We start from the raw sequence: 25,685 nt of genomic DNA, 5'->3' as shown, positions 1-25,685 counted from the left end.
TTTAAAGAGAGTGATTGAACACATCCATTGACTCCCTCCTAAAATCTTATCGAAATGATTGGGAAAGGATTTAAAAATTAAAATTGTATAAATTCATAAAGAATTAGAGAAAAATAGAAGAGCATCAACAAAGTTTTAGAAGTTGGAATCAGGATGGCATTGAAGTTCTCAGCAATAATATCAGAAACATGTAGACAGTGAAACAGTCCTTTCAAAATTTTTGGAAAAGTAATTTCTAAACTAAAACTCTATTCCCATCCCAAATTATCATAAAGTGCCGGGGGGAAATGTAGACAATTTTCAGACATTCATGTTCTCAAAAATTTTACCCACTACTTTCCCCTTCTCAGGAAGCTTCGTAAAACAAGGAGTAAACCTTTTACATAATTTTTAGAAACTAAGGCAGTGTGATATTGGCTCAGAGGCAATCAATAAGATCAGTGAAACAGTATAAAGGGTCTAGAATCAGACTCTAATGAATTAGGTGTTCTGGCTTTATCTTTATGTTTTCAGGTAGGAGAAAGGATTTCTTCAATATTATAACATTCATAGAGAAAAAATTAACCAATATGAATACCAAAATTTAAAGTTTTCTATAGAATAAAGGACACCATAAATAGGTTACAATAAACTAGTAGTAGAAAGAAGGTATTAGAAATAAACTTAACATATAAAGAAGTAAAGCTCAGAATATGTAAAAAACTACTACAAACCAATAAGACTGAGACAAAACCCTGAACAAAAATAGCTAAAGCATAGAAATAGGCAATTCACAAAAGAGGAAATATAAATAGCCAAGAAACACTGTTTTCAGGGAAATAAAAATTAAAATAACAATGAGGTACTATTTTACATGCAAAGATTAGCAAAAAATTAAAATAGCTTATTCATTACAAGTATAAGATTTAAAATGGTTACTCATTATAAGAATGTGGGCAAACAAATTTTATGGAATATAAATCGATTAACCACTTACTTATTCAGGGCAAATTGGGACTAGTACATGGAGAATAAACTAGTAATAGTATGTAAAGTTCAAAATCTGCATACATTAAGGCCCAGGGAATCCAATTTAGCTATGTTTCCCTGGAGAAGCATGCATATACAAGACTGTTAACTGTCACATTGTTTGTAATATTGGAAAATAGTGAACAATTCATGTGACCACCTGTAGGAAAATGGACAAGTACATATTCATACGATTTATTTTATATAGGCAGCAGTTCAAATGAACACACTAGATCTAAATGTATAAATATGACTCAATTTCAAATGAGTGGGGTAAGAAAAGTTGCAGAACTGTGAAAACTTCTGTCACATATTCCCAGTAGAGATCAAATAAAGTGATACCTTTCTTTCTTGTTTTTGTTCTCATACTGTAAGCAAGTGTCCTTTTCATCATCTGGTGGGTGTCGTGTTTTTCACATTTTTGTGCTTTTCATTGTTGATTTTGTTACATAAAATGAGTCCTAAGTGTAATGCTGAAGTGCTATCTCATGCTTTTAAGTATAAGAAAGCCGTCTTGTGCCTTGTACAGAAAATACATGTATGAGATAAACTTCTTCAGTCCTGGGCAATGATGCTGTTGGCCAAGAGCTCAATATTAATGAATCAATAATACAGTAAATTAGGGATCTTTAAACAGAAACACACAAAACAAGGTTATGTATTAATCTGTTGCTAAAAATGAGTAGAGGCTGGTAAGATCCTATCCCAGTGTTTCTCCTAGGAACAATGATTCAGTGTTCACTAATTCAGTTTGCAGTAACTCTGAAGAACATAACTATCACTAAAAATGAGAATTGAATTTACTTTCATTGTACTTTATCTGAAATAAACTTTACGTATTTGCTTACTTAGACTTCAAAGCCAGGACCTTATCTGGTTTGGTTCCCTATCACATCCTTAGTGCCTGACATGATTGGCAAATTGTTATTAAATGAATGGAAGGATGGATTAATAATAAGTAAGCAAACAAACATCTGTTGAACTTTTCCTTCTAGTTCTAAACTAGGTTACGAAAAGAAAATCTTGCCAGGCACAGTGGCACACTGCTGCAATCTCAGATACTTGGAAAGCTGAGGCAGGAAGATCTCAAGTTTGAGACCAGCCTCAGCAACTTATTGAGACCCTGTCTCAAAATCAGAAGAAAAAAAAAAAAAAAGCAGAGAGGACTGGGAATATAGCTCAGTGGTAAAGGACCCCTGGGTTTAGTCCTGAGTACCATACACACGCACACAAAATAATAATAATAGAATTTGGAATTTAATTATTTCAGCACATGCCTGAAGCTGTACATATTTGAAAATGTAGGTTTAAAATTTTTTTTATAATGGAAAATTTCAAACAAACATAAAAACAGAGGTAACAGTAAAATGAATCCTATTTATTTATTTATTTTGGTATTGGGATTGAACCAAGGGGCACTTAACCACTGAGCCTCATCCCTGGCCCTTTTTATTTTTTATTTGGAGACAGGGTCTCACTAAGTTGCTCAGGGCCTTACTAAATTGTTGTGATCCTCCTGCTTCAGCCTCCCATGTCACTGGGGTTGCAGGCATGCGCCACCTCCCCCAGTCTCATGAGTTTATTTTGAACTTTCTAGAAGAATCCAGTTTTAAAGAAGCTTTCTCCTGACCTACAGGATCAAATGCCTCAATAAGACTATCTTTGGGTAACTCTGGTTTGAGATGTTCAGAAACCCAAGTGTCCACCGGAGGGTAGCAGGTACTTACTGTTAGTCCCAGCCTCTTCTGTCCTGGAAATGGGGCTTCTAAGAGGCTGCCTTGAAGCTTAAAGAACATTGTCAGGTCATCTCCATCTCTACAAATAAAAAAGAGAAAGAAGTTCCTGGGATGGTGTCTGGAGCATGATTCTAAGAGTCCTTTCAGGGTGTGGAAATCATAATTTACTCCATATTGCACTTTAGTTTTGTCACCATTTTCGTGACGTTTGGAGCCCCTATTTGTTTTTTCAAGTCTTTAGCAACAAATCCTATGAAATCAAAAGAGCTTAAGAGCTTGTCTTTAAGAACATCAAAGAAAGCATGAACCACTCTTCTTTCTTTGTTGTTTAGAAGAGGATCAACCCCAAGAATAGAGAGGGTGGTGGCCTCATTAGACAATAAGCCTCTGAGACTTGCTGCAGGGAAGGAAGCCTGGGCCAGCGCCAGAGAACTTGGCAGGTCAGATTGGAGAAGCCCAAGTGGCCCTTGGAACAGAGTTGGATTCTCCTTTCCTCTTGCTGTCCCTGACTGTTACCTAACATGCTTCACTCCTGCCCTGTAGCTCATGACGGTGTGGTCACCATCTTTACCTTTAAGTGCCAACAATACATTTCAAGCAGACCTAAGACCTTGTCTCCAAACCCAAAGACTTTCCTCCTGTATTCTTACTTCATTTTCTCCTGTTTTAATAAGTAGCCTCACCAGGATTGGACACAGCTGACTTCTAAGGAATAGCCCTCCTTGGGGAAGGTCACCCCATTGCCACTCCCCCAGCTCTGAGGCACCCTTTCGGTCTCCCTCTCCTCCTTTCCCCATGCCCTCCTCTTTCCTTTGCTCTCACCTTTACATTCTTGTCCTTGTTCTTTTTTCTCCCTCCTGCTATGTGCAGTACACATGTGCATGTTCCAGCCGTATTAAACTACATTCTTGAGCCTGCTCTCTCTCACCTAGGGGTGATTTTACATGCTTCCCCCCTACTAGGATTCCGTCCAGTGTGCTCCCAAGCACTCTGGTTTTATTTGTTTGTTCCCCCACCTGCCCTCTCATTATAGCATCGACTAAACTGTATTATCTGTTTCTTTGTGTTTCCTTTACTGGATTCTAAGTGTCTTAAGTCCCTCTCAAGGGCAGGGACTATTTGCTTAGTATATTTATCCAAAAGCTTGGGCAATTACTGACATAGAATCAACCTCCAGTAAGTTATTTTGTACAAGTGAAGGAGCAGAGCTGAATCTGGCCATCTCTGATTCTTTGCTTGTGGAGATTGGAAAGAAAATGTTCTGCAAGGAACCTGGAATTATGGACATTCAATAAATTGTGGCTATAGTGGCTGTTGTCATTCTTCAGTGAGTCTTGCTCATGACTGTTCTCTTTGGGGGGTTTAGTCGTGCCTTGCACATAATAGACACCTAAGATAGAAGACTGAAATGAATATGTATTTAATAAATTAAATAAGCAGGATATATGATTGGTTTGTCTGTGTTTAATGTAAAATTATGACTATATTGAGGATAAGTTTATTTTCTGTGGGACATAGATTTTGACTTCTTTTTTCAGGCACAGATGCATTTTGTAATGGCTGTATTTTTGAGAGAATCCTATGCTTTCTATTGTTTTGAAGATGACAACTTGTTAGACTTTACTTCTTTTTTTTAAATATATTGCTAAATGTCTGTCACCTGGAACTGGAAAGAATTTACTAAAATATTTAAAAATTTAAAAAATTCTGTGTAGTAGAATTAAAGGCATCATTTAAAAAAATCATTTAAAAAATCCCAGAATATGTATTTATAGGCTAGAATGCCTATGTTAATATTTGATCTGCATGATGAAAAACAAATAAGATATCTACAAACCGTACCTTGTTTTCTTTGTCCTTAACGCCCTGTACCTGGAGCAGCATCTCATTTTCATCAGATTTGAAAGAAGAAGAAAAAATGTCTGTGTTATATCCTGAAATCAAATTTGAGACTTCTAACTTCACCAGAAGTTCCCTGAACACTTATTTTCTTTTTGAGAGTAGTTGGAAGAAAGCAATTTTAGAAACCCCGAAGATGAGGACAGGTAAATTTATTTTTATTGTTATTTTACCAAAGGAAAAAAAATAGAAATAGTGCCTTGAATTTACCTGTTTTTGAAGCAGTCAAAAACACTTTATAATTTCTATGACATTTATATCATGAGTGTTAATATGTTGTTCATGAAAAAGAAAATGGAAGCAAATTAAAATGAATTAATGTAATTCTGTGACAGATCATTTTTTTTGCTTTTTAAAAAATGTATATATGACAACAGAATGCATTACAATTCTTATTACATACATACAGCACATTTTTTCATATCTCTGGTTGTATATATAGTATATTCACAAAATTCCTGTCTTTATACCTTTATTTTGGATAATAATGATCATCCCATTCCACCATCATTAATTACCCCACGCCCCCTCCCTTCCCCGACAGATCAATTTTAGAGAATTCTCTTAGCTGGGGTGTGGTGGTACATCCTGTTATCCCAGCAACTTGGAAGGCTTAGGTAGGAGGATTGCAAGTTCAAGGCCAGTCTGGGCAACTTAGCAAGACCATATAAAACAAATAATAAAATGTCTGGGAGTGACAGACATTTCAATGGTAGAGCACTTGCCTAACATGTATGAGGCCCTTAGTTCAATCCCAGTACCTCCAAAGAGAAAAAACAATAAAGAATTACTTCTCTTTATATTTAATGCATTACTCTCTCTGTTGGATCACACTAATTTTCATAAATAGTGTATCCTTTTAAATATCTCGATTTTTTTTATATTTTAGAACACTCAATTTTGTTTTATTTTTATTTTTATTTATTTTTATTTTTTGCTTTGTACCAGGGAATGAGCCCTGGGACACTTAACCACTGAGCCACATCCCCAGTCCTTTTTATTTTTTATTTTGAAGCAAGGTTTCACTAAGTTGCTTTGGGCCTTACTAAGTTGCCCAGGCTAGTCTTAAACTTGCAAATCCTCCTCAAGTTGCTGGGATATCACTATGCCCAGCAGGACACCAAACCTTTAACAATGTCTTTATGTGTCAGTAAATTCAACCAAAACTTTGTTTTGAGTATATTAAATGGAGACTATATTATATTCTACAGTTGCTCAATAAAGACTAGTTTGAGAATGATTGACATATGTATGAATAGCTTCCCCCCTTACCTTTAAGTTACAGCTGTTTTTTATTTATTCTGAACTCTGCCTTCAGCTTTATTGATGGACATAAAATTCTTGAAATAGCGAAATTCAGACTACTCAATCATTTCATCCCTTCTAGCTTTGGGTGTGTTGCTATACATACAAATATTTTTATAAGTTTCTCACCAGGTCCCCATTAAAAGTATGCAGAAAATACTTGATTGACCACTCTCCTACCCCTCAACCTACTGTTGAAAAGTGAATCTGTATTACAGATTTTTAGTCAAAGTATTTTTTCCAAAAGAGGAAAAATCAAAGGTTGTAAAATGGCATTTTGAACATTCAATGGAATAACTTGTATCTTAAATACTATGTTGCTGCTGGACTTGCTTAGTAGACACATTTACAAAAGCTTAAAGACCACCCAATTTTAAACTTCTTCATCTACCTTTTCCATTTAATGCCTTTGTTTTGAATTTTTAAAAATAATTTGACAATCTCTTTGTTCATTGATATGTAAGGTCAGTAGAAGCAGCAATCTGGATACTTGGTGCTGCTATTTATAGATTTGTTATGAAATTTTGTGCAGAGAAAATTAAAATCAATGCCTAAGAGAATTAATTCTTTTATCTCTCATTGCTAACTCAAATGATCATGTACTTCTACCTGTTAATTGTTTGCACAAAATCAGGAAAATGAAAAGATTCAAAGCTGTAGGTAATACCAGACTCTTGAAAGTGCTTTATTTAAATGTGATGCTAATATTCTAGCAGTTCTGATTAAATAAAATAATAAAAAATGTGGACAGTGAGTGGTACTAGAAGTTGAACCCCCGGTCTCCTACATGCTAGGCAAGTGCTATACCACAAAGCTATATTCCCCAGACCCTTTTATTTTGAGACAGGGTCTCACTAAATTGCCCAGACTGACTGCAAACTTTCAATTCTTGCATCTCAGCCTCCCAAATCTCTGGGATTACGGGCATGCTCCACCATGCCCAGCTCTTACTCTAATTTTTACATATATGAATTCTATACTCTAATTCATAAGTATATATTTAATGTTGATGGACCTTTATTTTATTCATTTATTTATATGCTGTGCTGAGACTTGAACCCAATGTCTCACACATGCTAGGCAAGCACTCTACCACTGAGTCACAACCCCAGCCTTTAATCAGTCCCTTATCCTACTATTCTGTATACTCCATGGACAGGAATTGGAAGACATTTTCTTGGTAGAGATACTAGATAAATTATAGTTGCTTAACTTACTTAATGGCTGATTAGCTATATTTTATTATGAATTAGAGTTTGTAGTAAAGTAATATACTTTAACCAAGATGATTATGATAATATTTTATATCAGAATACCCCTCAGCATTTGGTCTGGAAGAGTTCAAAGAATGTGTCAAGATGCCATATTTACCAGTATTGCCAACATGCCAAAAGAGTGTAAGTTCAACTCCACTGGAGAATCATAAACAACTGCTACGCACGGATGCCCAGATGCCTACAGTCAGGTAGATCTTTGATAGGTAACTTTATTTTGAGCAATAGTTATTCGCAGAAATACTGTTCGATGTATAGAGATTTTTTTCTCTTAGTGAATCTCTTTCTTGCCTACTGATTTTTTTTTCATAAAGGATTTATGTTTTAAAATCTAAACCATTTTATTCAGATTGACAACAAACACTTTACTATGTTTTCAAGTGTAACATTGCCAGAAAGGATTAGGGACTTCCTTTGAAAAATCTTGAGTACCCTACCCTAGATCATGCCCATGAGAACATTGAAATACTCAGAAATAAAAAAAGCTAACTCTAACTGAGTGCGGTGGTACACGCCTCTAATCCCAGTAGCTCAGGAGGCTGAGGCAGGAGGATCACAAGTTCAAAGCCAGAAGCAATGGCGAAGCACTAAGCAACTCAGTGAGACCCTGTCTCTAAATAAAATACAAAATAGGGCTGGGAATGTGGCTCAGTGGTTGAGTGCCCCTGAGTTTAATCCCCAGTACAAAAAAAAAAAAAAAACAAAAACAAAAAACAACAACAAAAAAAACTAACTCAATAGTATTAACAGTTTTCAGTATCTTGAACATAGAATCTGTAATTCAATTCTAGAATGAGGTCTAGTGTGGCACATGACTATAACCCCAGCCATTTTGGAGGGTGAGTCAGTAGTAGTTCAAGTTCGATGCCAGCCTCAGCAAGTTTGTGAGACCCTGTCTTAAGATAAAAAATAAAAAGGGCTGGGAATGGAACTCGGTGGTAAAGCAAACTGGGGTGAATCCTTAGTAACACACACACACACACACACACACACACACACACACCAAAAAAAAGTATTTATGGTATTATAAATTGCAACTTTTTAAATGGGAGGATTTATATTTTTATAGTATCTTCCAGAAATAATGAACTTTAAAGTCATCCAGTTATACATAGCACTGGTGTTTTAGAATATATTTCTTGAGTTTTCCAGCTCTAATATTATTGTTAGGGACTCTTGAAATAAATTGTGCTAATACAAATAGAAAACTAGAGCATGTTAAAAGTGAAAAGTTGTGATAATATTTATCTAAATTAGGAAAATAAATAAGAGCTTTGGAGAAAAAAGGAAAATAATTATTTGATTACCTACCCATTCTAAAATGTCCATTTTTTACTGTTAGGCATTTTCTTCTATCTTCTTTAGTTTCATGGATTTATTTTAGTTTTGATTTTAGTGTACTTGCAATTCTTTTTTTGCCTTTTTAAAACTTAATGCATTATGTGTTTTTTCATATTACTGAATATTCTTCAAACAACATTATTGGCTACATTATATTCCATTAATATGTCCATGTTTTATCCATTTTGTTTGGTGCTGGGGATTGAACCCAGGGGCGCTTTACCACTGAGCTACATACCCAGCTCTTTTAACTTTATTATTATTTTTTTAATTTTGAAATAGGTCTTCACTAAGTTGCTTAGGGTCTCACTAAATTGCTGAAGGTGAACTTGCAATCCTCCTGCCTCAGCCTCCCCAGTCTCTGGGATTACAGCCATTTGCCACCATGCCCAGCTTGGTTTTTAAAATAATACCATAAGTAACAATAATCATATATACAATATTTCTCATCATTTTAAATATTATCTGAAGATAGATTTTCAAGCAATAAAAATATAAAAAACAAAACTACTCTTTCTGAAGTAAGGTTATAAGAAAAGAAGACAGCCTTAGCAATGATGGAAGAGAAATAGTGAATTGTTAGCAGCAGGGTAGTTTGGTTATCTACAAGGAAGGAGGGTGGGATGCTAGAGATGAAGCACCTTTTGATAATTTTTTTTTTTTTTTTTTTTTTTTTTGCGGTGCTGGGGATTGAACCCAGGGCCTTGTACATGTGAGGCAAGCATTCTACCAACTGAGCTCCATCCCCAGCCCCATGAGACACCTTTTGAAACATGAGCATAAAACCTATCAAGGACAGTAATTTTACCTCATTACCAAGAACCCAGTCCCTGACCTTTAACTTCTATCATTTCCATCTGTGGACACAGTGCTCTGCCAGTGGCAACAGACTTTGTTCCAGTACTGACCAGTCTTGTTATGTTCCTTCATAACACAACACACAGTCATCTTAAAGGAGTGGTAAGCCTGAAAAGCACCCCTGAACTAGCCCATTCTGTCTCTTTATATAATTTCCATGTGATGTCAATTAACAAGTGGGTTCTGGGGTTAAAGATGAAGCTCAAGAGGAGAGCACATGCTTTACCATGTGCGAGGCCCTGAGTTCCCTCCCCAGCACCAAAAATACTCTTAATTTTTTTTTTTAATGTGTGTGTGTTTTGTGGTATTGGGGAGGGAACTCCAGTCCTTGGACATGCCAGATAAGCACTCTATCACGGAGCTTTACCCCCCAAGCCCCATATCTAAACATTTTATGTTGACTCGAGTGTGAATTAATTTAAGCCAACGAAGGATGATCTGAACACATTCATGTTATGACAAGCTTCCTTCCTATGTAAAGTGGAATTGTGGTGACTAAGTGACAGAATGTACACAAAGTGCTTGCCAAGCATAAATGTTAATTCTTACCCCTACTTCTGACATGCGTGTGTTCATTTTAGCTATTCTAGTGAGAACATGTCAAGTTGCCTACAAGTATTTTATTCTCCTCTGCACATCGCACAGCGCCCTGTGAAAGAACAATTTTGGCAAAGCAGGAAAGTACTCTTCTTAGTTTGTTTTGTGTACAACTCCTTACCCTCTTTTACTCTCCGTATGTGAATATTTGAAATTAAAATCTTTGATAAGAATTGAATTTTTTTTTCAAATTTCTTTAATGGTGATCAGAATTTTTTGGTGACTCTCACAGCACACTCTGGAAATATAACTGAAAATGGTCATCCTAGAGGTGAAGAGTATTTAAAAGTCATTGCTGGCTTTTTTAAAATTCTAATTTGTTTCGCTCCTGACTTTTAAAGTTTCATATAGCTATAAGAAGTTGAGAATTCTCATAACCCAGTATCTCATCCATAGCAGATTCAATCATGATGTATTTCCCCTAACAATCACTTATTATCTAGGCCGATTACAGCAGGAACAAAAGTTAAATATGACAGAATTCAGACTGCAGTGGCTGATAGGTAAGAAGTACACAAACAAGGAATAGTTGGCATCTGACACATCCAGATATCATGTTACTCTTGATTCTCCTCCTCTTAGTATTTCTTGTGTCATAACAACAAAGTGTTATAGTAAAGATTGTAGGAAAAGTTAGACATGGCACCCATCTACTGGTAAAACTTGCTAGGAAACCCAACACATTGGGTTGGTTCATATCTGCTTCTGATTGGGTTAGTTATAATGGAAGGGGTCTCCTTTTTTAACATTTATTTAAGTTCCCTGTGATGTCATTTAACAAGTGAGTTCTGGGGTTGGAGGTGTAGCTTAGTGGTTCAGCACATTCTTTGCATGTACAAGGCCCTGGGTCCGCCTCAACACTGCCCACCTCCCCACAACAGGAAAACCAAAAAACCAAAACAAGTGAGTTTTACTGAAAGTGTGTTGTTTACCTGTTATTGTATCCTTTAAAGTTTATATACATGTGACTTTATGATAATATATACTCTTTTAGGATAAAGAAGACAAAGGGTACATGTGCCATGGTACCACTTCAGGAGAAATCAAAAGGTAAACTGGCTTATCTTTTTTCCCACCAAATGTTTTGTTAGAGTGTCACATACTTATCTTTTTTACTTCCTTTATTATTATTTTTTAATTGATTTGTCTTTGTTTTGTTAATGCTCTTTTTAACGTTGTTTATTTATTTCATAAACTTAGAGGATCTTGAGTCCATTATGCACATACATTTATAATCTCAGGACCCTAGGATAGGCCCTCACTTGGACCATGTAGTAGCCTGTAAACTGATCCTGTTTTGAGTTTTTGACCTTTGAAATCCTTTGACTTAAAGCCCTAACACCTTGATCTTTAATCACATTACTGCCTTCTTCAAAAAACAATAGCTTCTCATTACCTGCAGACATAAGTATGACTTTCTTAGTCTTTCATTGAACCCTTTACCAACTTCCCCTAACTTTCCATTCCAACCTTATCTTCTAATTTTATTTATTTATTTTTTTGTGAATCTTGTTTACCAAGGATATCTCACTACACCAACAGTTTGGGTTACAAAAAACCACTCTTTTTTAGTTTGGGGTTCTTTTTTTTTTTTTTTGGTTTGGTACTGGGGATTGAACTGTGGATCACTTAGCTACATCCTCAGCCCTTTTTATTTTGAGACAGGCTTGAACTTCTGAGCCTGGCCTTGAATTTGTAATCCTCATGCGTAGTCTCCCAAGTAGCTGGGATTATAGGTGTGTACCACTGCAGGAATCTCGAAAGCTACTCTGGAATCAATTTATTCTGAAGTGTACAGTGACTAAGAGGGTTTACAGCACTGTGATATATTTTTGCCATATTCAGAGGACAGCTCATCCTCTGAAGCTTAAAAATTAGGCATTCTAGGACTGGGGTTGTGGCTCAGTGGTGGAGCATTCGCCTAGCACTTGCAAGGCCCTGGGTTCGATCCTCAGCACCAGATAAAGATAAATAAAATAAAGGTATTGTGTCCAGCTACAACTAAAATATAAATATTAAAAAATTAGGCATTCTCACCTCCCTGTTTTTGATTTGTTTGATCAGAATTTTATTTTTCAAAAATAGACACTGGAAAATCTGTTCTCTCAGATTTTCAAGATTGTAGAGAACTTCCTAGAAGTATACTTATGCTTCATTCCTTCCTTTTATATGTGACTGATTTATGAGGAAATTATACCAAAGGAACCATACCTGACACATGACATAATGCATCTGACTAGCATCTAAGTTCTAGCTATTCCCTGAGGTAATTTTGTCCAAAGTTAATGTTAAAGATTCATGAGCCATACAGTTAAAACTTTTCCATTAAAAAAAAGTGGGGGTCTTTTGTTGATTATTGTCTAAGCCAGGGATTTCGTTTTTAAATTTTTGGGGGGGGAGGGTTACTAGATTTTGAACTCGTGGCATTCAATCACTGAGCCACATCCTCAGCCCTTTATTTACTTATTTATTTATTTATTTATTTATTTATTTATAATTTAGAGTCAGGGTCTCACTGAATTGCTTAGTGCGTCACTTTTGCTAAGGCTGGCTTTGAAATTCTGATCTTCCTGCCTCAGCCTCCCAAGCCACTGGGATTATAGGTGTGTGCCATCACGCCAGGCTTAAGCCAGGGATTTTAAACAGTGAGAGTATTAACATTTTGAACTAGATAGTTCTTTATTGTGAGCCATGTCTTGTGCATTGTAGGATGTTTAGAAGTATCCACAGCCTCTACCCACTGTATGCCCCGGCACCCACAGCTGTGAAAAATAAAACAAACAAAAAAAAAGTCTCTAGATATTGAAAAACAATAACAAAAAAAAAAAAAAGTGCAGCAAAATCCCCTTCAGTTGAGAAACACTGGTCTAAGCATGACACCCACAGCATTACGTTATTTGCTTTTTGTCTTTCAGGCTATCAAATGATCTATCCTTTATCCAAATGCACTAAATATTTCCTTCCCAGACTTTCAAACCCTTTCTATTTATTTATTTTTGTGGTAATGGGAATTGAACCCAAGGACATTTAACACAGGGACAGGGTCTCATTAAATTGCAGAGGTTGGCTTTGAATAAAATAAAGGTATTGTGTTCAGCTACAACTGAAAAATAAATATTAAAAAATTAGGCATTCTCACCTCTCTGTTTTTGATATGTTTGATATGTCTGTCCTTCCTCAGGTTCCTGAGTAGCTGGCATTATAGGCGTGTGCCACCACACCCAGCTTTATTTTTAACATAACCATGGTTGTCATCTTCTAGTGCATTCATCACTTAAAACAACAACAAAAACTGAAATTGTAAGGCTTCTGTTGACGAGGTTGGTAACAGAATTGACAGTAGCTTTGTGAGTACATCTATGGAAGTTCATAAGGTTACATGCTCATAAAATTTTCCTTGGCTATTTCCTTACTCTGGATTTCCATAAGCCATAAAAACTTCTGTTATCAACAGGAGGCATAAAAGAAAAATAAGAATGTTAATCGGAACAAAAGACATGTGTTTTGCATCTTGGCCCAAACAAACATTTGTTTGCCTATTTTCCAAAAGACCAACTTTATGGCTCTTTGAGAAAGGGTGTGAATATACGGGCCTTTTCAAAATCCATATGTTATAACCTAATACCTAATGTGATGATGACAGGAGGAGCTGGCACTTTGGGGGAATGATTGTCACGAGGATCTTGCTCTCATGAGTAGATTAGTGTGCTTATTAAAAGAGGTTGAAGGGAGCACTCTAGTGCCCTCCTAGCCCTTCCCCCTTTTGAGAACTCAGCATTCATCCCCTTTTGGTCTTCCCCACTCTGCCATGTGAGGACATAGCAATAAAGCTCCATCCTGGAAGCAAAGAGTAGGCCTTCAAGTGACCCATTCTGCCAGCATTTGATCTTGGACTTCCCAACCTCTGGAACAATGAGAAATAAACTTCTGTTCTATCAATTATCCAGCCTGCATTATTTTGGTGTAGCAGCAGGAACAGAACCACAGGTACTCTGTCTTACTTAACTTTGTACCCCTGCAGTACGTATGTAAGGTTCTGCAACAAATATACTTGCTGAAAATTATTTTCTTCAGAGACATACAAGAAGTCAGTTAATTTTTTCACCAAACATGAATTAAGTATTGATCATATGTCAGGTATTGTTCTAGTTACTAAGCCTTGAGGATACATCCCTGAACAAAGATTCCTGCCCTTGTGAAGTGTATATTCTAGTAAGAAAATATAGCCCACAAACACAAGTCCATTATGTAGCATATTAGAAATTAAGCACAGCCTGGCACAGTGATGCACACCTGTAATCCCAGCTACTGAGACAGGAAGATGGCAAGTTTGGAAACAAAATTTAAAAAGGGCTGGGGATATAGCTCAGAGGCAGAATGTTCCTGAGTTCAATCCCCAATAGCACACACACACACACAAATTAGGCATGATAGAAACAATAAAAATAGAGCAAAGTAAGGAAAATTATGGGATATAGTTAAAGGAGGTATATATATATATATATTGTGTATATATATATATATATATACAGTATATATATATTTCCCCTCATTTTTTTATTTTAGAGAGACATTTATAAATTCATATTCAAAGAGAATTGGAAATGTACTTGGATTCTTTGTATTATTTAATTTTACCAATGTTTTATACTTAGGACTTCATAAAGAAAATAGGATGACTATACCAAAGCATGTAATTATAGTTTGAGAACATTTCTCAGATTAGTAAGTGAAAATAATTTTCTGTAACTTGGGAGAATGACTTCTTCCTGATTAAAAATATTTTAACTGTTCCCTTCCAAAATATCAAAAGTGTTACCCCCATGTAGTTCTTATTTGATGGATGAATGAGAAATAAGGGCTTTTTATTTGTTGGGATTTGATAAATTTCATAGGAACATTGTCCTAATTATTGAGGTTTGGCACCTTCCCCTAGTAGTACCTGAATTAAGAGGAAACATCAATGTTGATGGGCTAACTAGTGTTTTATTGTTGTTGTTGGTTTTGTGTGTATGTGTATGTGTGTAAATTCCTCTTTATTTTAAAAAGTTTTAATTTTCTTTTTTTATTTATTCTCTTTAGTTATATATGACAACAGAATCCATTCTGATATAATCACACAAGCATCTTATTCTAGTTTCCATTCTTATGGATGTACACAGTGGTGGGATTCACTGTCTTGTTTTCATATATGTACATGGGGAAACAATGTCAGTTTCATTCCCCTGTCTTTCCTGTTCCTATCTCCCTCTCTTCCCTCCATTCCCCATTGTCTAATCTACTGCACTTCTTTTCTTCCTCTCCCTCTCCCCCCCATTGTGGATTAGCTTCCACTTATCAGAGAAAACATTCAAGTTTGGTTTTTTGAGACTGGCTTACTTCGCTTAGCATGATAGTCTCCAGATCCACCCATTTGCTGGCAAATGTCATCAAGTTTTTCTTCTTTATGGCTGAGTGTTTTAGTCAACTTTTTTGCTGCTGTGACTAAAAGACTGACCAGAACAAATTTAGAGGAGGAAAAGTTGACTTGAGGGCTCATGGTTTCAGAGGTCTCAGTCCATAGAAGGCTGCTCCATTCCTTAGGGCTTGAGATGAAGCAGAACAACATGGCAGAATAATGTGGCAGAGTGAGGCATCTCACATTATGATAAGAAAGCAGAGAGAGATTCTGCTGGCCAGATACAAAATATATTCCCCCAAAGCCACACTAGTAATGCCCACCTCCTCCAGCCATGACCTACCAGCCTTCAGTTATCACTCAGTGAATCCCTATCAGGAGATTAACTCACTGATTGGGTTAAGGCTCTTACAACCCAATTATTTTTCATCTGAACCTTTTTGCATTGTGTCACACATGAGCTTTTGGGGGACACCTCACATCCAAACCATAACACTGAGTAATATTCCATATAAATATATCCATTCATCTATTGAAGGGCACCTAGGTTGATTCCATAGTTTAGCTATTGTGAATTGAACTGCTATAGAATCAATGTAGCTGTGCACTATAGTATGCTTATTTTAAGCCTTTGGATATATACCAAGGAGTGGGATAACTTAGTCAAATGGTGGTTCCATTCCAAGTTTTTTTTTAATATATTTTTTTTGTTTCAATTGACCTTTTATTTTATTTACTTATATGTGGTGCTGAGAATTGAACCCAGTGCCTCACACATGCTAGGAAGGCACTCTGCCACTGAGCCACAACCTCAGCCCGCCATTCTAAGTTTTTTGAGGAATCTCCATGCTACTTTCCACACATTTGCAGTCCCACCACATGTGTTCTTCTTCTTTTTTTTTTTTTTTAAATGGGAAGAACTCTTTAATGCAACCACAATAATATTTTCACAGCAGAAATAATCACAGATAATTCCTTAATCCCATATGCTCAGTCAATACACAGATTTTTCTAATTGTTTCAAATTAATTTTATAGTTTTAAATATAAATAAATCTGGTTCATACTAGGAGCATCCATTGCAACCACATGTGTTCTTGATCATTGTCTTTCTGATTGGAGGGAGATGGAATCTCAGTGTAGTTTTAATTTACATTTCTCTAATTGCTAGAGATGTTGAACTTTTTTATTTATTTGTTGACCAACATATTTCTTCTTTTATGAAGTGTCTGTTCATTTCCTTAGCCCATTTATTGATTGGGTTATTTGGTTTTCTTTTGTTGTCAAGTTTTTTGAGTTCTTTAAATATCCTGAAAATTAATGCTGTATTTCAGGTGCAGGTGGCAAAGATTTTCTCCCATTTTGTAGGCTCTCTTCACTTTCTTGATTGTTTCCTTTGCTGTGAATAAGCTTTCTAGTTTGATGCCATCCCACTTATTGATTATTGATTTTATTTCTTGCACTTTAGGGGTCTCATTAAGAAATTCAGTTCCCGTGCCAACGTGTTGGAGTGTTGGGCCTACCTTTTCTTTTAATATGTGCAGGGTCTCTGATCAATATCTAGGTCCTTGATTTACCTAGAGCTGTGTTTTGTGCAGGTGAGAGATAGTGGTTAAGTTTAATTTGCTGCATATGGATTTCCAGTTTTACCAGCACCATTTGTTGAGAGAGGCAATCTTTTCTCCAATGTATGTTATTAGCACCTTTGTGCTAAACCTTAATATGAAAATCTTTGTAACTTCTCAAAGTATCTGTGGATGAGCCAAGTTTGTTTTTGCACTTTCTACTCTCTTCTATTAGTCTTCTTGCCTGTTTTGGTGCCAATACCATGCTGCTTTTGTTACTATAGCTCTATAGTATAATTTTAAATTTGGTATTGTGATGCAACTTACTTCATTTTTTTAGCTAGGGAGTGCTTCGGTTATTATGAGCCTCTTGTATTTCCAGATGAATTTTATGAGTGCTTTTTCTACTTCCATGAAGAACATTATTAGAATTTTGATGGGAATTGCATTGAATCTGTATAGTGCTTTTGGTAATATGGCCATTTTGACAATATTAATTCTACCTAGCTAAGAACTTGGGGCAGGGGGTCTTTCCATCTTCTGAGGTCTTCCTCAATTTCTTTATTTAGTGTTCTGTAATTTTTATTATAGAGATCTTTCACCTGTTTTGTGAGATTGATTGCCAGGTTTTTTTATTTTTTTATTTTTTGAGGCTATTGCAAATGAGATGGTTTTCCTAATTTCTCTTTCAGCTGATTTGTCATTGGAGTATAGGGATGCAACTGATTCATGAATGTTAATTTTGTATCCCGCTATTTTGCTGAATTCCATTTATGAGTTCTAGAGGTTTTCTGGTAAAGTTTTTTGGATCTTCTAAATACAGGATCATGTCATTGGCAAACAGAGCTAGTTTTAGCTCTTCTTTTCCTATTGATATCCTTTTATTTCATTCTTTTGCCTAATTACTTTGGCTAGAGATTTGGGGAATATGTTAAATAGAAGTGGTAAAAGTAAGCATCCCTGTCTTATTCCTGGTTTTATAGGGAATGCTTTCAGTTTTTCTCTATTTAGAATGACATTGGCCTTGAGTTTGTCATGTATTGTTTTTACAATGTTGAATGTTCAGGTATGATCCTTTTATTCCTGTTTTTTATGAGTGTTTTAATCATAAATGGATGCTACATTTTGTTAATGCTTTTTCTGCATCTATTGACATAATAATGTGATTCTTGTCTTTAAGACTATTGAAGTGCTGAATTACATTTATTGATTTTTTTTTTTTTTGAGGTGCTGGGGATCGAACCCTGGGCTTCAGGAATGCCAGGCAGGCAAATCCTTTTCCATTGAGCCACATTCCCAATCTAACTTACAGCTTTAAATAGGGTCATGAGGGTAGGTATAATTGAGAAGATAATGTTTGAGAAAAAAACTTGAAAGAGGTAAGGGAGTTAAGTTATTCTGGTAGGTCCAGAAAACGCCCCAAGACAGGATGGTGCCTGGCCTGTTGGAAGAACATTAGGAGTCTAGCTTAGCTAAGGAGTAGAAGATGAGATAGGAGAAACAACGGGATCTCTAGTCTTGTAGGACCTTAGAAAGGACCTTGTATGTGACTCTGATTGAAATGAGGAGCCACTGAATGATTTTATCAAAAGAATAATTTCAATGTGGTCTAAGTTTTAAAAAGATCACTATGGCAACTGCCATCTATTTCAATAGCTATTCTTTTTTTAAAATGACCTTGAAAATTCCTACTTTTAACTCTGATGGAATGAATAGCTTGTATTAGAACAACTTTACCAGCAGACGACTTGAGAGGCCAAAATCCTGAAGGAATAACCAAAGAGAAGTGAGCCAAAATTCCTCAAGCATATTTCCTTCTACCTAGAAGAAAATCAATTTATCTCTAGAGTAATATAAAATGAACTATATCCTTGAAGGCAATCGCACAGAGTGTCTAATATTTAATTAATATTTACCAGACAAGCTTCTTTTGGGAGACCACATAGCCCTAAGGTTACTTGAAGAATTTGACCCAAACATGGATATCAGATCAAATCACACAATTTATATCAACCATATGAATAACAAAAATCTTTTTAATAAAAAGAATTAAAGAGTTTCCTATATGCCCAATTTTCTCAGTTTGGGCATATGGTAGATGTTGTGGCTTTAAAGGCCATAAGATGAGAGAACTTTTTTTTTCCCATATAACAAATATGCATTGTTATATTTAAGCAGCTGGGCTCATCTGCAAATACTTCTAGACAGTTACAAAGATTTTCATTTTATGGTAAACCAATGTAAACCAGCATGTGAAAACAGATTCTGATATATGTCTAAACTGTGTGACACTTTTGCTGGCAAAGAAAAGAAATAAGCCAAAACCGTGGAACAGACTGCAATAATTGCAAACAAAAAGCCTGATCAGGCAACCCCAAATCCAGCAAATCCCCCAAGAAATTCCACACCAAGTCTTCACATCCCTGATTACCCTCCAAACTATTGACTAATGAGAGGATGTTATTCATGCCGTTGAATCAGGTCCCTTGTTTTAGGGAAGTTTGACTGGTACTTGGGAGGCATGGCATTACTTTTGTCAAATTTGGAAAGGATGCTTTATAAGGTGTTGCAATCACACCATTCCATGCCATAAAGATAACCTATGCCAAGAAATAACATTTGGGATACTCATGTTAAGTGGACATGGTGTTATCTATGGTATGTGTTTTGAAAACATTTGGTCAAGTCATTTTAAAATGGTTGGAGGCAGAGGAGAAGTTAAGTGAAATGTTTGTGAAGGACATAAAAATCATAGACTCTTTCTCTAGCTTTAGTGAACTATGAAATATGAAGGCCTTAATTTTGTACACTAAAGTTTTCTTTGATTTATTAAAAAAAAAAGTTACCAGAGAGAAGAGGGACAACAACTAAGAGAAGGAACAGACAACAGAGGCAGACCTACAAATGATCCAAACGTCTTAGTCTGTTTGGGCTGTTATCACAAACTAGTATAAACTGGGGATCTTATAAAAAACAGAAATTTATTTATTTAGTGTTTCTGTATATTTAGCTCTAAAAAGTAAATGTAATATGTACCTGAATGACCAACTGCCTAACTAAAATTCCATTATGGAAGAAGGAGTAGAAAGGGGAATTTAGTTTGCTACCCTAATTTTTTTTTTTTTTTTTTTTTTTAGCATTGGGGATTTTACCTAGAGTGCTTATCCAATGAACCACATACTCAGCCCTTTCTGAGATGGGGTCTCACTAAGTGACTTAAGGCTTCACTAAATTTCTGAGGCTAGCCTTGAACTTGTAATCCTCTTTCTTCAGCCTCCCAAATTTCTGGGATTATACGTGTACATCACCACACCTTGCCACAATTCTTTTTGAACTAAAATTTCTAACTTTCTATTTCAAGTATTTAGAAATATAGTTATTTTTTGGTAGTTTGATCTTTTCGCCATTCACCAGGCTGAGATTCTTTTTTTTTTTTTTGTCATTATATATAGATTATTTTGGATTACCTATGCAGATTATCATAGTCATTTCTCAGTAATGTCAGTTTTGTTTCTTCCTTTCTGAATCCTAAACCTTAGTTTTCTTATCTTACTAATCTGGCAAGAACCACCAATATAATGCAAAATAGAAAGGAATAGTAGGCATCTTTGATTCATTTCTGATTTTCAAAGGGACTTCCCTTAATATCTCCTCCATAAGAATAATGTTAGTTACAGGGTTTAACAATTTTTTTTTCTTTTGAATACCCAGGATTGAATTCAAAGGCATTCACACTGAGCCACATCCCCAGCCCTATTTTGTATTTTATTTAGAGACAGGGTCTCATTGAGTTGCTTCACCTTGCTTTTGCTGAGTCTGGCTTTGAATTTGAGATTCTCCTGTCTCAGCCACTGGGATTACAGGTGTGCTCCACTGAGCCTGGCTTAGTTACAGGTTTGAGTAGTTATCCTTTAGGAAGTTAAAGAAGTCCCCTTTAATTTTCTAAGATTTTTTTCCATAAATGAGAGTTAAAATTTTATCAAATATTTTTCCTGGATAGATTGAAGTGATAATATGATTTTTTTTCACTTGAAAAATACCATGTATAGATTATATGATGCTAAGTGGCTCTTGCCTTCTGAGGGTCATCCAGTTTAGGCATGATTGCTATCTTTTTATGTACTTCCATATTAAATTACCTAATAATTCATTTGGAATTTTAATAAAATCCCTGTTTTAAAAATTTATTTATTGGGCTGGGATTGTGGCTCAGCGGTAGAGTGCTCACCTAGCATCGGCGGGACCCGGGTTCGATCCTCAGCACCACATAAAAATAAAGGCATTGTGTTGTGTCCAAATACACCTAAAAAAAAAAAGATTTGTTTAAAAAAATAGAATTATTTATTTATTTTAATTAGGTATATATGACAGCAGAATGCCTTTTGATTCATTGTAAAACAACCGCAGCACAATTTTACATTTCTTGGTTATACACAATACAATGTCGCACGATATGTGTAGTCATACATGTACCTAGAGTAATGATGTCCATCTCATCCACCATCTTTCCTACCCCCATTTCCCCTCCCCACCCCAACCTTCCCTTTGCCCCATCAAAGTTCCTCCATTTTCCCAATGTTCCCCCCCCCATTATGCGTCAGCATCTACTTATCAGAGAGAACATTCGGCCTTTGGTTTGGGGGGATTGGCTTACTTTATTTAGAATGATATTCTCCAACTCCATCCACTTACCTGCAAATGCCATAATGGAACCACCATTTGACCCAGCTATCCCACTCCTCGGTCTATACCCCAAGGACTTAAAATCAGCATACTATAGTAATGCAGCCACATCAATGTTTATAGAAGCTCAATTCACAATTCATAAGCTGTGAAAGCAACCTAGATGCCCTTCAATAGATGAATGGATAAAGAAACTGTGGTTTATAAACATAATGGAATATTACTCAACATTAAAAGGGAATTTAAAAACCCTTTTTAAGAATGAGACTGCCACTCATTTTCCTTTTGGTCCTGTTCTTATCTGAATTCAATGTCAAGATGATAATGGCTTCATGGAATGAACTGGAGAGTATTCTCTCTCTTTCTGTTCTCTGAAGGATTTGACCTAAACTCGAAACAATCTCTATGTTGAAACTCTGATAGATTTATTTGTAAAATTATTTGGGTTACTTGTTTTCTTTGTGGGAATCATTTAATATTTATTCAGTAATTTTAATTTTAGGACTCAATGCATTCTATTCTTTCAATCAGTTTTGGTAAGTTATATTTTCAAGAAACTTCTGCCTTTATCTCAGTTTTTAAATTTATTGACCCAAAAGTTAGTCTTTGCTCTAGCTGTATTTCTTTCCCTCTTTTCCTAATATTAGGTATTTGCACCTTCTTTCCTTTTTCCCCTTAATTACTTTTGCCAGAAGCATTTTTTTTTCATTCGACTTTTCAATGAAAACTTTTGTCACTATAAATTCTAACTTTGGTTTCTATTTCACTGATTTTCCCTCTTTCCTATATTATATTTTTTTCTTCTATGCTGTTTGGGTTTGTTATTTGGGCTTATTTTATTCTTTTTCTAACATGTATCTTAGGCTTAAAATTTTCAACCTTCAATTCATATGTGTGTGTGTTACCAGGGATTGAACCCAGGGGCACTCAATCACTGAGCTACATCTCAGCCCTTTTTATATTTTATTTTATTTTTATATGAATATGAACTTTTAAAATTTTGTTCTAATTAGTTATGCATAATAGTAGAATATATTTTGATGTATTCTACATATATGGAGTATAACTTCTCATTTTTTTTATTATACATAATATAGTATTACATTGGTTGTGTAATCATATACGCACATAGGATATTGTCTGATTATTTCTATTATCTTTCCTATTCCCATTCCCCCTCCCCTCCCTTCATTCCCCTTGGTCTAATCCAAAGTACTTCTATTCTTCTCTAAACCCACTCCCATTGTGAATTAGCATCTATATATCAAAGAAAACATTTGGCCTTTGATTTGATTGGTTTATTTCACTTAGCATAATATCTTCCAGCTCCATCCCTTTACAGGCAAATGCCATCATTTTATTCTTCTTTATGGCTGTGTAATATTCTATTGTGTATATGAACCACATTTTCTTTATCCATTCATTTGTTGAAGGGCATCTTGGTTGATTCCATAGTTTAGTTATTGTAAATTGAGCTGCTATAAACACTGATGTGGCTATGTCACTGTAGTATATTGATTTTAAGTCCTTTGGGTATAAACTGAGGAGTGGGATAGCTGGGTCAAATGGTGGTTCCATTCCAAGTTTTCTGAGGTATCTGCATACTGCTTTCCATAGTGGTTGCACCAATTTGTAGTGCCACCAGCAATGTGTGAGTGTGCCTTTTCCTCCATGTCCTTGCCAACATTTATTGTTACTTGTATTCTTGATAATTGCCATTCTGACTGGAGTGAGATGAAATCTCAGTGTGGTTTTAATTTGCATTTTTCTAGTTGCTAGAGATGTTGAACATTTTTTTCATATATTTGCTGATCAATAGTATTTCTTCTTTTGTGAAGTGTCTGTTGAGTTCCTTAGCCCATTTATTGATTGGGTTATTTGTTTTTTTGGCATTAAGTTTTTTGAGTTCTTATATTTTATTTTGAGAGGGTGTCTCACTAAGTTGCTGAGACTTTCATGAAATTGCCAAGGCTGGCCAGGAATTTGCAATCCTCCTTCCTCAGCCTCCTGAGTTGCTGGGATTACAGGTGTGTCCCATCCCACCCAACCCTGATTGTATTCTTACGGTTTATCTCTCTCTCATTCTCAGCTTCCCATTTGTTTGTTTGAAGCAAAACAAACAAACAAAAACAATTGCATTGGAGAACTGAAAATCTCTTTTTACACTTGAAACTATTCAAGGTGAAGTTACATAATGGTATTTTAAAGAAACATGGCACATTGATAATCCCAATGACTCAGGAGGTTCACACAGGAGAATTACAATAGAGACCCTAAGCAACTCAGCAAGACCCTGTCTCAAAAATAAAGCTGGGCACAGTGGTGCATGCCTGTAATCTTATTAATTGGGAGGCTGAGGCAGGTTCTCAAATAAAAGATAAAAGGGACTGGGACTATAATTCAGTAATAAAGTGCCCCTATGTTCAATCTTGATACAAAAGAAAAGAAATGGAAAGAAAAAAGAAAGAAGAAAAAGTAAATAAAAAGTAAAAAGGGTTGGGGATGTAGCTTTGTGATAAAGTGCCTCTGGTTTAATTCCCAGTACCTAAATGAATATGGGTCAGTATATTATTTTCAAAGACCAATCTGTTTCTCAATAGAAGTATTTCTACATATTTACGTATTTAAGGCAATATATAGTGACTGTGTGGGAACTTTGAGTTTAATGGTTCTGTGATGAAACCCTGCTGATGGAGTCCCTAGGTATGTGCCCTAGGTATGAGCTGGAATATGGTTCAGTGGTCGAGTGCTCCTGAGTTCAAGCCCTGGTAACTGCGCCCTCCCAAAAGAAGCATGATACAGACTTAGAAATAGTTTTAGATAATTAAATAGAAATATTATTATTATTTTGCAAAAATATAGGGATTGAACCCAGAGGCATGCTACTGCTGAGCTGCATCCCAAGCCCTTTTTATTTTTTTCTTTTGAGACAAGGTCTTCAATAAGTTGCTGAAGCTGGCCTCAAATTTGCAACCCTCCTTCCTTAGCCTCCCAAGTCTCTGGGATTACAGGCATGTGCCACCATGCCCAGGCAAAAGCATTATTTTTTAATTAAATATTTTTTTATGTGACTTACCATCATAGTCACAGATATTGTGGGAAGTAAGGCATTGGCATTTCTAACTCAAAGTATATATTATATGAAGATCTAATAGTGTTTTATGGTCACTGTGAAATCACTATTTTACTCGCAATTTTTTGTAAACTGATTATGCGTGCAAACTTAATTTAATTTGAAAAGCTGATTTTCTCCCCCACAGATTCTAATTTCAGTGACCCTGTTACTGGAGCACCAGTTCAGTACTTACAAAGACTTTCCAAAATGGCTCTTTTGGAGTTTAATACCATTCGTCAGGAAACAAGTAAAAAATCAAAAAAAGGCAAGAAGCGAGAGTTACGAGACTGCTGATAAATACCATATGGTGTGATGCTTTCTTCACTGCTTTTTAAGGTTTATAGTTGCTTTTTTTTTTTATATGTGTGATATGATGTGCAATGATTTACATAAAAATGGAAATGTAAATAGGAAATAAATATTTTATGTTATACGTGGAATGGTTTGTATTTTGTTAATATCACAAAGAGTCATTTAAATTAAGGGAATATAAGCATTAGAGAAATTATATTCCCTGAATTTTATGCACATTGATTTTTTCCTTTAGACTGAATTGACTCAACATTATTTGAGTACCTGTCTGTGCAATGAACTTTGCTGCAGAAAGTCTTCCTGAAAGACAAAAGAAGACAGAAAGAGGAGGAGAGTCCGTGTCCTTGCATGTTTTATATTAATTTACACAAATACACTATTAATATGTATGTGTTTGTCTGCATTATTACAATGGATTAGTTCCTAGGAGGATAACTAATTTAAATGGATTTGTTTATATTTTGATTGGGATCATATGAATTTTGATCATATGAGAACATGTGAATTTTCAAAATCATATAAATTTTGATTGAGAATGATTTAAATACTACCTATACTTAAAAGGTATTCTCAATAAAATTTGGTGACCTCTCTT

At 35.5% G+C, this 25,685-nt stretch overlaps 1 protein-coding gene across 1 annotated transcript in view; it reads left to right on the top strand.

The window, feature by feature from the left end:
• The window catches only part of LOC308633755 (uncharacterized protein C8orf89), a gene marked incomplete at its 3' end in the record, with an annotated part of 31,619 nt that extends 6,547 nt beyond the window's left edge, over window positions 1-25,072 (top strand). Inside the window, exons 2-5 of the mRNA XM_081266801.1 lie at window positions 4,626-4,789; window positions 7,260-7,413; window positions 11,013-11,068; window positions 24,924-25,072. Of these exons, the coding sequence (XP_081122927.1) occupies window positions 4,663-4,789; window positions 7,260-7,413; window positions 11,013-11,068; window positions 24,924-25,072 (486 nt within the window). The 5' untranslated portion in view covers window positions 4,626-4,662. The remainder of the gene's footprint in view (window positions 1-4,625; window positions 4,790-7,259; window positions 7,414-11,012; window positions 11,069-24,923) is intronic.
• Between the last annotated feature and the right edge of the window lie 613 nt (window positions 25,073-25,685).

This window comes from Spermophilus citellus (genome assembly GCF_964194105.1).
Source record: "Spermophilus citellus genome assembly, chromosome: 14".
Lineage (NCBI taxonomy): Eukaryota > Metazoa > Chordata > Mammalia > Rodentia > Sciuridae > Spermophilus > Spermophilus citellus.
The sequence above is the reverse complement of the archived record's forward strand: the minus strand, read 5'-3'. Positions and strand labels throughout refer to the sequence as shown.